A 12,599-nucleotide genomic window follows, 5' to 3' on the forward strand; every position below is an offset into this window, starting at 1 on the left:
TTGTTCAAAATTGGAAGTTTTTTTTAATGTTTATACAAATTCTGTGAAAATGGGGAATTTCTTAATTCTAAATGAGAAGTTTTACTGATATTAACTGTAGCGCCTAATATATGCCTCTGAGTATGTCTAGCCAAATCCCTGTGCAAATCTTCATATCCTAAATAATAAATATCATTGTGAATTATCCATGTACTAACTAAAACGTTTCCCATTATGATAGTGATTGAATATTGATGACAGCTGTCTGAACCCTTCACTCACTCACTATTCTTCTCATCCAAACCAGGGGCCATCAAACTTCAATCAACAACCTCCCAAACTTGACTTTCACACATCCAGACTTAACCCCACACATCCAGACTTAACCCTACCCCTCTCACCTTAACCTCCAACCCCACACCACCCCTCCTGACTTCCACACATCCAGACCTAACCCCACACATCCAGATTTAACCCTACCCATCCCACCTTAACCTCCAACCCCACACCACCCCTCCTGACTTCCACACATCCAGACTTAACCCTACCCATCCCACCTTAACCTCCAACCCCATCCAACCCCACCTGACTTCCACACATCCAGACTTAACCCTACCCCTCACCTTAACCTCCAACCCAACACCACCCCTCGACTTTCACACATCCAGATTTAACCCTACCCCACCCTACCCCTCCCACCCCCACCCCTCTTAACCTCCAACCCCACACCACCCCTCCTGACTTTCACACATCCACATTTAACCCTCCCCCTCCCACCCCCACCCCTCTTAACCTCCAACCTCACACCACCCCTCCTGACTTGCACTACCACACCTACCCTCCTAATTTAAACCTTGGGATACCTTTAACATTAGACAAACTGACTCAGGTTAGCAAGCAGATAGTGTGAATTTCTATCCCTGCCTCTTCTGGTCCGTCAACCCACAGCTAATATACTTGTCCTTCACAAGCCCCACCACAGACATAATGATATCTCCACACCAGCATACCTTCACATGTCGACAGTTTACTTAATGACTTCAATTATGGAAATTGATTCACCTGTCTCGTTCCAATGCTATCAAGCAAGTACACATGACAGAGGTAAAGCTATGCATGGTAAATATAATCAATATGAGATGAGCATGTGTGTAGTCTCAGGAAAAGGCCAAGAAGCACTAACTTAGAGGAATGGTGTACACTGCACAGTGCAGATAGTACCGGTGTTTGATGTGTATTAACGGGACATGTCAACATCTATTTCATACAGTTGATATTGCAATACCTTCATACTGGAATACAGGAGGACATTTTCACTGTATTGTGTTGAAATACAAACATCTATAACCGATAAGGCTTCCAAATTAGTCTTGTAACCAATAAAACCTCCAAATTACTCTTGGAACCAATAAAACCTCCAACTTTATAGGCTTGTAACCAATAAAACCTCCAAATTAATCTTGGAACCAAATTATACCTCCAAATTAGTCCTGTAATCAATAAAACCACCAAATTAGTCTTGGAACCAATGTATACCTCCAAATTAGTCTTGGAACCTATAAAACCTCCAAGTTTATGATAGGCTTGGAACCAATGAAAGCTCCAACTTTATGATAGGCTTGGAACCAATGACAGCTCCAACTTTATGATAGGCTTGGAACCAATGAAAGCTCACTTTATGATAGGCTTGGAACCAATAAAAGCTCCAAATTTATGATAGGCTTGGAACCAATAAAAGCTCCAATTTTATGATAGGCTTGGAACCAATAAAAGCTCCAACTTTATGACAGGCTTGGAACCAATGAAGCTCCAACTTTATAATAGGCTTGGAACCAATGAAAGCTCCAACTTTATAATAGGCTTTGAACCAATGAAAGCTCCAATTTTATGATAGGCTTTGAACCAATAAAAGCTCCAATTTTATGATAGGCTTGGAACCAATGAAAGCTCCAACTTTATGATAGGCTTGGAACCAATGAAAGCTCCAACTTTATGATAGGCTTGGAACCAATGAAAGCTCCAACTTTATGATAGGCTTGGAACCAATGAAAGCTCCAACTTTATGATAGGCTTGGAACCAATGAAAGCTCCAACTTTATGATAGGCTTGGAACCAATAAAAGCTCCAACTTTATGACAGGCTTGGAACCAATGAAGCTCCAACTTTATAATAGGCTTGGAACCAATGAAAGCTCCAACTTTATAATAGGCTTTGAACCAATGAAAGCTCCAATTTTATGATAGGCTTTGAACCAATAAAAGCTCCAATTTTATGATAGGCTTGGAACCAATGAAAGCTCCAACTTTATGATAGGCTTGGAACCAATGAAAGCTCCAACTTTATGATAGGCTTGGAACCAATGAAAGCTCCAACTTTATGATAGGCTTGGAACCAATGAAAGCTCCAACTTTATAATAGGCTTGGCACCAATGAAAGCTCCAACTTTATGATAGGCTTGGAACCAATGAAAGCTCCAACTTTATGATAGGCTTGGAACCAATGAAAGCTCCAACTTTATAACAGGCTTGGAACCAATGAAAGCTCCAACTTTATGACAGGCTTGGAACCAATGAAAGCTCCAACTTTATAATAGGCTTGGAACCAATGAAAGCTCCAAATTTATGATAGGCTTGGAACCAATGAAAGCTCCAACTTTATAATAGGCTTGGCACCAATGAAAGCTCCAACTTTATAATAGGCTTGGCACCAATGAAAGTTCCAACTTTATAATAGGCTTGGCACCAATGAAGCCATGTACGCTGGTGGGAGAGTGGGAGTTAGATGACTGCTTGTTTGTTCAGGAGACAAACATACTGTGTTTTCAATGTAGACCTGTAGATTTAGCCACCCTAAATTTAATTTGGAACGGAACGTGCAGCATGAGGTTTCAAATGTTAAATTTAGCGCAGATGAGTCTACAGGTTACCTAGCTCTACATTGAAAACACAGTATATTTATCTCCTAAACAAAAATTAAATCATCTAACTCACACTCTCCCACCAACTTACATGGTGACAGAGAGTTAGTCTTGGGAATAAGCTGGATACTGCACCAACCTCAACTTTGCACTTTGCATATCAGCTTCCGCAGTGATGCGGGTATCAAATCAGCTGTTTTTATCAGAGGGGGTTTACTGTGATTTGACAACCTCTGATTCACCAACAAGAATCAAGTAATTTCCAAATTCATGGTAGAATTATTGTTTAACACTACATTCCACAATATTCCAGCTGCATGACGGCCTGTAAATAATCGAGTCTGAACCAGACAATCTACTCATTGCTATTAAGATGAGTGAGTGAGTGAGTTGGGTTTAACGCCATTTTTTACAGTATTCCAGTTATATCGCGGCGTGTCAGCTTAATGTGGGAGGAAAGCCCGAAGTGATGCAGGTCTCAGAGGTTTACCTCTTCGGTGAAACCCACGAGCACAGGTATGGTGCTGACAAACCTAGAAACATAATCGGGGCGAACCAGGATTCGAACCCACAATCATAGGTTTCTGGCGTGCCCAAGGGATGCAACTCTGCACAGCGAATCGCGGCGCCTTAGACGACTGGGCCACCTGTGTCCCCCGCTATCAAGATGAATGATCCACGCCATTGGGCTACAAACAAATCAACCAAATCACTGAGTCTAACCTCTCAATAAAAAAATCAGCTCGCAGGGCAAGGAAAAGTTGCTGGGGACCAATCCTACCCTGAGTCCCCACAGGAGAGTTAGATGAGGTTAATGCCACTTTTAACAGTTTGGCAGTTACATTACAGCACAGGCCAATGATTTGTGAGTCCCTGCTAATCCTGGCTGAACATTTTGGACCTATCACCTGGTCCCACAGACTTAAGTGAATCTAATCAATATAATTAGATGCTAGCACCTGCCAGATTAAAAAATTACTTGCCAGGCTAAATCAATCAATGTGACTTGCACTATTTTGACTTTCAAAATGCCATGAGTATAAACCCGATTTTTCACACCTGCAGTTTTTGAAATTACGTTTGACAGTTAATGTTTAGCATATTTGGGCCAAACTGCATCCAGAAACTGTACCATTTCTTTTCCGTGTCTGCAACACATGTTAGAGAAGTGACAATATGAGTTATCTCCCCTGGTAAGGTATGCAAGTCCACCAAAACCAAACCCGAAGTCAAGCACGGGAGTACGCATCAGAGTCCCAGCATGCACAGGGCAGCAGCAGCTCATGAAGGTCCCACCAGACCAGCACCTGCCCAACCAGGAGACTTGCTGCCCAATAAACTCTCTATTGACAGTTTTAGTTTGGTTTGTTGTTTAACGCAGCACTCAGCAATATTCCAGCTGTATGACAGCCGTCTGTAAAGCTGTCCAGCAGTCTGGACCAGACAATCTAGTGATTAATATCATGGGCATCGATCCACGCAATTGGGATCGATGACATGCATGAACCAAGTCAGCGAGCCTGACCACTCTCTATTGACAGTACTCGTCTCAACTGTGAGCATGCTTTGTCCGTACTGTCCCTTGGAGCTGAAAGGAATCATTCATACCAGTAAACCCACTACGTGTCATTATTTAGGATTGGCCCACAATGTCAACATAAATTTATTGCATGCATATGTAAAGAAGCTTGAATCTCCAAGAAGAATAAATCTCCTCATTAAGAGAGGCAGTCTTTAAAGGGTCATTGTGAGGGGTATAGTAGTGTCTGTACTTGGATCTTTTCTTCAGATGTAGGTACAAACTGAACATAAAGGAAACACGATATAATCATGGACGTATACGTTAAGAGAATTAAGGAGATAATAGCTTAAGGACACCTCAAACCAACGCAGGTCTCATTTCTGTAGGGTATTGACAATGGACAAGGATTAATGGCTGACTCCTCATGTATTGATGTTTATGGTACCTCACAGGCTATATTTAACACACATTCCTTCCCTGACAATAACACAACAAACTACAACTATTTAAATGCACACATACAGCTCATGAATATTCAGGGTTTTACCTTGACCTACAACACTAGGGATCCAGGGGACCCCCAAGATATAATTTCAAGGGCCTGTAAAGTAATGAAATGGTGAAGAATACTGTACTGTAATATTTGATCATTTCTTTAAATACAGGACTATATATATTTCTTATCAAGAGTTTGGTGCAATAAATATTATTGAGTGCCTCAATGCAAAAAGGTTTTTTCTGTGTCCATTCTAAACATTTGTGTATGCTGGACGCTCATTTCTGTGTTGTGTAAAACCCTGCATAGTTCCAACCTTGATCGCTCACCTGCTTACAAATTTAATTTTTTTCAGTTCATTTGAATTCACACTTACCAAATTCTGATAATACATTCAGGAGGAAAACACTTCACAAATAAACATGATCTCAAGTCACCTCCCTGATAATTGTATGGGGATTAACCAAGATATTCAACAACCATTCATACAGAACTTTCTTTCAATGACAAAGGTTCATTTTTAGAAAGTAAAAAATAGAGAGTGTATTGTGATTGGTTGGTCCTAATATTTCGATTAAAAAAACGCCATAACTGAGCCCCTACCCTCCCCCACCCACATGGCAGCCATGCTCAATGGCCCATGACCATGCATGGCAATGTGCCAAACACTGATGCGATTCAATAAAGTTTCAGCATACCCATATGCTTATATTACACTAATCTATTATCATGTGTTTGAGAAAAAACATGTCTGTCTGTATTCCACCCCCCCCCCCCCCCCCCCCCACCCCACCCCCGTGATATTGCAAGAATTTTGCTACAAGCAGTGTATAACTGTACCCACTTGCAAGCGTACTTATTCTGAGATATATTTCAAAGGTTTAAGGAACTATTGTGTCAGATTCATATACGGGGTATCAAAGGTTGGTAACTGACCTGACACATGGCGTCAGTCACATTTTTTAATTCACAGGGCAGCTGTCACAAAATGTCTGTCACATGGCACATGGTTCTGCCATATAGAATGTCAGACTATGTCGCTGTTGATCAATCACAAGGCCTTACAACACTAACTGTGTCAGATGGAGTCAGATTGCTCATATGTCAAGTCAGTCCATTATGAACAATCACGTTCAATGTTTTCATAACAATGTGTATATTTGTTGTTTAACGCCGAATTCAGCTATATGACATAGGCCTGTTCAAGTCTGGACCAAACATTATTCCTACCTTTTGTAAACACATCATCATATATTTCGACATTAACTCTATAGGCTTACTATGTATTCACCTGATGACAGGGCAAGAAGTAGCTCTCAAACGTCGTTACAAAGAATATAAGAAGTTGTTTTTCATAAAAAAGTGTCATGTAATCATGTTCCTCCAGCTTCTAAATGCCAATAAAGGCTTCCTGTTTACAACACAGCTGACAGAGGTCCCTGTGTGGGTTTATGTCTCCATGGGTGACCAGCGGTTCACCAGCTTGCCCTACCTGCACCAGGCTGACAGAGATCCCGTGTGGGCTTACCTAGGTATATGTCCCCATGGGCTACCAGCGGTTCGCCCACTTGCCCTAGTTGCACCAGGCTGATGGAGATCCTGTGTGGGCTAACCTAGGTGTATGTCCCCATGGGCTACCAGCGGTTCGCCCTCTTGCCCTTGTTGCACCAGACTGACAGAGATCCTGTGTGGGCTTACCTAGGTGTACGACACCATGGGCTACCAGCAGTTCACCCACTTGCCCTTGCTGCAACTGACCGACAGAGATCCCGTGTGGATTTAACAGGGTGTACGTCCCCATGGGCTACCAGTGGTTCACCCACTTGCCCTAGCTGCACCAGACTGACAGAGATCCCGTGTGGATCCACTTGCCCTAACCCTAGGTGTACGCCCCCCATGGGCTACCAGTGGTTCACCCACTTGCCCTAGCTGCAACTGACCGACAGAGATCCCGTGTGGGCTTACCTAGGTAAAAGGTCCCCATGGGCTACCAGCGGTTCACCCACTTACCCTAGCTGCACCAGACCGACAGAGGTCCCGTGTGGGTTTACCTTGGGTGTACGTCCCCATTGGCTACCAGCAGTTCACCCACTTACCCTCGTTGCACCAGACTGACAGAGTTTGGGTTTAACCAGGTGTAGGTCCCTATGGGTTATGGGAGCTACTGGAGCAGATCCACAGTGTACAGTCAGGTACATGCCCTATACAGCACAGCAGGTAAATACATAGTAATTAAAAATGTAGGGTATTGATATTCCTATCTCTGTCACAAGACATAATAGAAGAGTCCAAGATACTGGAAGGACAAAGTCAAGAACCTGACTTCATTATAGGTGAGCATGTCTGACCCAACATTAGTACCAGTCATTAACGCAGGTAGAGAGGGCAATAAATATGGCCGCAAGAAGCGTCCTACACCTATTTATGGTGAAATGGGTTTTCACCAGGGGTCCGGAAACCGTCATATGCGCCGGACATTTCCGACTGGGAATCTTAAATGTCTGGTATTGTCTGGACATTCTTAAATTTTGACCGGACATGATCAACAGCTAGGACTGAGCAGTTTCTGTCTGCAGTTGTAACACAATGAAGATTATCTACACTGACAAGCTTTGTTTGTTTTGATTGCTGTAAATACATCGTACCTACATGATAGTCCAATCAGTCAGTCACTGTAAAAGGCAATAAACTGAGTTGACACTGATTAATCGAGGATTAATTACTGAGAACATCTTGTCACAGCCTAGCCACAGCTTACAGATAAGTCACATCTTAGTCACAGCTAAGTCACAGCTAAGAGTTGGTCTTCCTTATGAACAGCCTACCAAAATTATCCATCTAGTTTGATTGGGCATAACTCGGTTGTACAAAACGCTAAGGTATTGGAGACGTATTCTGCCAGAAATCCAATGCCATGAATATTCTAAAAACTTGCTGATGTAGCATTAAAGCAATATTCCTTCACTCACAGGTAAAAGAGCCAGTATGACAGGTCAGATCAATTCCCATTAGGGAACTGGATAGCCCCACCAAGTGTGTATTCTATAGCACTACAAAGACTGTCTTTGGTGCTAGAAGTAGCTCCATAATATGCCCTCAAATGTGAAGTTGACAAATGGACAATTTAGTGTTCCAATTCACATCCCCACCAAGGTGCTTCAGTCGGCTGTAGGTGGCCACAGTTTGTTAATGGGTTACATTGTGGCAGACTATTTAGCCCGGCTATAAGTCATGGAATAATGCCAGGCAGGGTCTCGGACACAGCATAAGGTAAGGCCAAAGAGGGAAAGGCTTTATATCTGGGTGGGACAATATTGGCTCACCCACTACACTCATAATAGACCTGCCAACATTGTGTGCTGGCCGACTTGCTGTCAAACACAGTGTTCTTACATTTGTGTAAACTGGCTTTAAATCAGCACTAGATTACACTGATGTAAGGCAGGAGCTGTTAGGGCACTCTGCTAATTAACCAAGGCTAAATGCTGTGCACACTATAATTAAATTCAGTCAAATCACATCAATCTCAGATGAATCAGTGCATCATATCAAATGCAGTCTAATAGATAGCCTAATGAGAACAGATTGTTGCATATTGATAAAAATTGACTTCGTGTTTGTTTGTTTGGTGTTTAACATCACACTCAGCAAAATTCCAGTCATATGACAGTAGTGAGTGAGTGAGTGAGTGAGCGAGCGAGTGAGTCACATGACCTGTCAAGCCTGTGACTGGAAGACGTTTGGGAACAGCGTGTTAGCAAGTCACATGACCTGCCTTGCCTGTGAAAGGAAGACATTTTGGGGAACAGTTTGTAGGCAAGTCACATGACCTGCCTAGCCTGTGAATGGAAGACGTTTGGGAACAGCGTGTTAGCAAGTCACATGACCTACCTTGGCTGCTGCAGCTGCTGCTACTTGGTCCCGCACGGTGTATGTCTGGTCCAGCTCGCGTCCCAAGTCTACTACAGGTCGAAGGTCAGCGGTTGGTGGTGGGAGGTGACGATCAGGGTCGTCCAGACGGTGCTCCATTCTGCGAATCTGAAAGAAGGAAAGAGTGAGAAAGTTGTCCCGGGATACTAGTGCAGGCAAACCAATTCACTGTTTGCTGAACTCTGAAAATGATTAAAGCAGACAAAGGTCCCAGGTAATTGTGAACATCGAACCTGCAAAATTTCAGCTTGAAAAGTTCTCTTCAAGTAATCACTGTAAAAGCCAACATGTAAGGACATGAATGAACAGACACCAGACATAATTTGTAGATTTGGGTCATCTGTGGCTCTAGACTTCATATACATATCAGCAAAAATGGTATTGTAAAATTAGTTTTCAGACCATTAAACATGTCATCTTTGAAAAGACTTATTTGTATCAAAACAAGACCTCCATAATATGCGTATTGTATCGTTTTACAGAGTATCACAATGAATCAAAAGTTCATTGAATCGTTACCACTAGAATTGTAACAATATATCGAACTATCGATGATTCCATGTATTGCAATTGTTTCTCCTCTGATACATCTGTATCAATAGAAACATAAAAATGCCCATAACATTGTCGATAATATGCATAACAATCAATAGCTTCAATAATTGCAATTAGTCATAAATATATCACATAAATCAGGAAAATTCCAAATCCGCCTGTGTCAGTTAGCAAGACTTATGAAACTTCAGATTAAAGTTAATTCCCTTTTGGTTGAATAGCGACAGGGAGGAAAATGGCTGACTTTGACATTGTCAGCAATATTCATTTCTATTAAAGTGATTATTATATTTATCAAGCTGGTTTACTACTATTGCACTACTCTTCTCCATGGCCTTTCACATCTGAGAGTATTCATGACTCATTTTTATGTATAAGCAGCCATCAGAAATAAAAGTCATGAATTTATCAATTGAAAACTAGAAAAACTTCAACATTTCAGTTTTGTTTATTTCGGATTGACAAGCTTACATCAGTTAATACCTATCACCTATTCATCACAGTGAATTCAGAGCATCCTCAACACCTGATACTTTCAAATTGATAGTTATTAAATTTAATTATAATCATTTTCAGTAACTTCAGCTTTATTTTAATTCCCTGTTGGCTGGAGCCTCCTCCACGGACAGACACACAGGACTGACTGCCTAACCTGGGACCTCACAAAATTACAGTGCAAGAAAATAAACTTTGTACTTAAAAATAATTAAAAAGGAAATAGTCATTGAGACTGTTTTCTAGCATACAAACTTCATCATGTTCATGAATAATACGCAACCATTGTTTCAAATTTTGTTTCAATAATGGCGCACTGAAAATATAATTGCCAGCATTTTGTTGAAATTCCTGAGTCATATGAAACCCTGAATGTCCACTGTCAGTGGTTCTGAACATAGTAAGTGACAAGCAATATGTCTGAGGACCAGTTTCATTTTCCAGTGGACCGGATGAACAGAGATTCATTAACCTGAATCTTCTTCTAGACATATGCAGTTTTAAACTATAAGAACTAACTTTATGAGGTTTGTTAGATTTATCTGCAAGGTAAATTTATTCTGTAGTCTGTGACTTTAACCACTAGTCCGAAGACAAAGTCCATTAAAATTATTTTGGGACTAGTAAGCTCACCTAATTATAGTCCATATCAGTCTGTTCAAAAAATATTTGAGTATCATATCCTGTGGAGTTTATACCCCCATCACACCAAACTAGTTCTCAATACGTTCGTGAAAATGTTGTCGAACGGGCTCCAACTGTGTATGAACGCAGTGGACGTAGTAGCAACTATTGACAGTCTTTTTACGAACTTCATGGATGGGCTCGGACAGGGAGGGGGCCCCAGAACTTTGAGTCTGCTCAAAATTTTATCCCGTCCATCTTGTTCTGCAATTAGTCGGATTGACAACGTACTTAAAACGAGAAAGACGTGTTTTGAACAGAATTGCCGTATTTTGGACTGGCTAAGAACGAGATAAACGTATTGAGGACTGCTTATGAACGAACTAGCATCGTATTTTACGCCAAACTACGCTTTCTACCATTTTCACAGCCCGTTCTAGTATTTTGTTTAGAACGGGGTAGAACGGGATAGAACTACTTTGGTGTGATGGTAGCATTAGTGTTATAATGTGGTCTAATTATAGCTGAGTTTACTAGACACGTGCTTCACTGACATGTTAGAACTAATATGTCCTACAAATGATGCCAAGAGCCAAGTGTGGGCAAGTAGACTTCAAAGTTTGGGGCACAGACTGTAGTCTGCATCTCATAACAAGACTGTTCTTGATGACACAGACACACTGCATGCAGTTTTCTCAAAACAAACATCAGATCAAAGCAACTAAATGTTTAATGTCTTCTGCATTTGATTTTCAAAGAGCATACAGTAACTGTAGTCAATTCCCATTGCCTGCAGTTTCTCGATGGAGCAAACAGGGGTGGGGTGGGGAGTTGGTAGGGTGGGGAGTTGGTGGGGGGTGAAGAGTGGAAGTGATCGGGGTACAGAAGGTCATCAGATGACAGACGTTTGACAAGGTGCTGAGTGCACTCCATTCTGGGACTTGTCAAACGCTCACCTGGAAAACACGGGTGTGACAATTGTTTACGAGAGCCCCGTTTTTTCAATCTGAATATTTTCTGTGCTAGACAACCTGTGCTAACATGATTCGTTATAATAGATATCCAACATGCTGACTAAGCACTATTAATCTGAGAGCTATTTCTAGAAATACCTCAGTGTCAGCAATCTGACAAACACTATTCATGTATTGAACATTAATTAGATAAGCAAAGGTCTTATGCATTGTTTCACTCTCGTGCAATATGTGAGGTGCTCACTGAAAGTAATCTGACCACTGTTACATATTTCCAAGGGCCAGTTTGTAGATTATTATTATTTCATATGTATGTATGTATGTATGTATGTATGTATGTATGTATGTATGTATGTATGTATGTATGGTGTGTGTGTGTGTGTGTGTGTGTGTGTGTGTGTGTGTGTGTGTGTGTTTAAAACGTTACAAACTGGCACTAGTCCTATAGTCCTTGCCAAACTGCCCAAATTTTAGTATTTGTTTGTTGTTTAACGCCGCACTCAGCAATATTCCAGCTATATGACGGTGGTCTGTAAATAATCAAGTCTGGAACAGACAATCCAGTGATTGATATCATGAGCATCGATCCACGCAATTTGGATCAATGACATGCATCAACCAAGTCAGTGAGCCTGACCACCCAATCCCGTTAGTCGCTTCTTGCAAGCAAAGTCGCCTTTTACGGCAAGCATCGGTTGCGGAAGACCTATTCTACCCCGGATCTTCATGGGCCCCAAATTTGAGTAAAGGAACAATAAGGACAACTAGAAATTTGACATTTTTAAGGGTTTTGTTATATGTTATCATTCTCACTCTAACACTCTCTCCAGACATGTCACCAATCTAGCATCTTTGGGACCAACTTGAATGCCAGATTCGATTCAGACAGCAGACACCACACAACAGACAGCAACAGACACAAGCTTTGACAGGGGAATAGCAACACACTCAAATGACATCATCAGAATACTCACTATATCGATGCGTAGGCATGTGTTAGCTTCTATTTATACTGAAGGTGGTCAGACATGATATTAGAGATAATTTTTCATGTTGTGAATTGACTTTGTATTGACTTCAGTGTTGGACCTTTTGTAACGCAAATTT

The 12,599-nt window shown here is 41.4% G+C and overlaps 1 protein-coding gene across 2 annotated transcripts in view; it reads right to left on the reverse strand.

The window, feature by feature from the left end:
• Window positions 1-12,599, reverse strand: part of LOC124114409 (centrosome-associated protein 350-like) — a 126,322-nt gene that overhangs the window by 81,789 nt on the left and 31,934 nt on the right. For both annotated transcript variants that reach the window (XM_046474964.2, XM_046474963.2), the window contains one exon: window positions 8,806-8,952. In XM_046474964.2, coding sequence (XP_046330920.2) covers window positions 8,806-8,952 — 147 coding nt within the window. The remainder of the gene's footprint in view (window positions 1-8,805; window positions 8,953-12,599) is intronic.

This window comes from Haliotis rufescens, unplaced genomic scaffold (assembly GCF_023055435.1).
Source record: "Haliotis rufescens isolate VD_foot unplaced genomic scaffold, xgHalRufe1.0.p SCAF_8, whole genome shotgun sequence".
In the NCBI taxonomy this organism is placed as follows: Eukaryota; Metazoa; Mollusca; class Gastropoda; order Lepetellida; family Haliotidae; genus Haliotis; species Haliotis rufescens.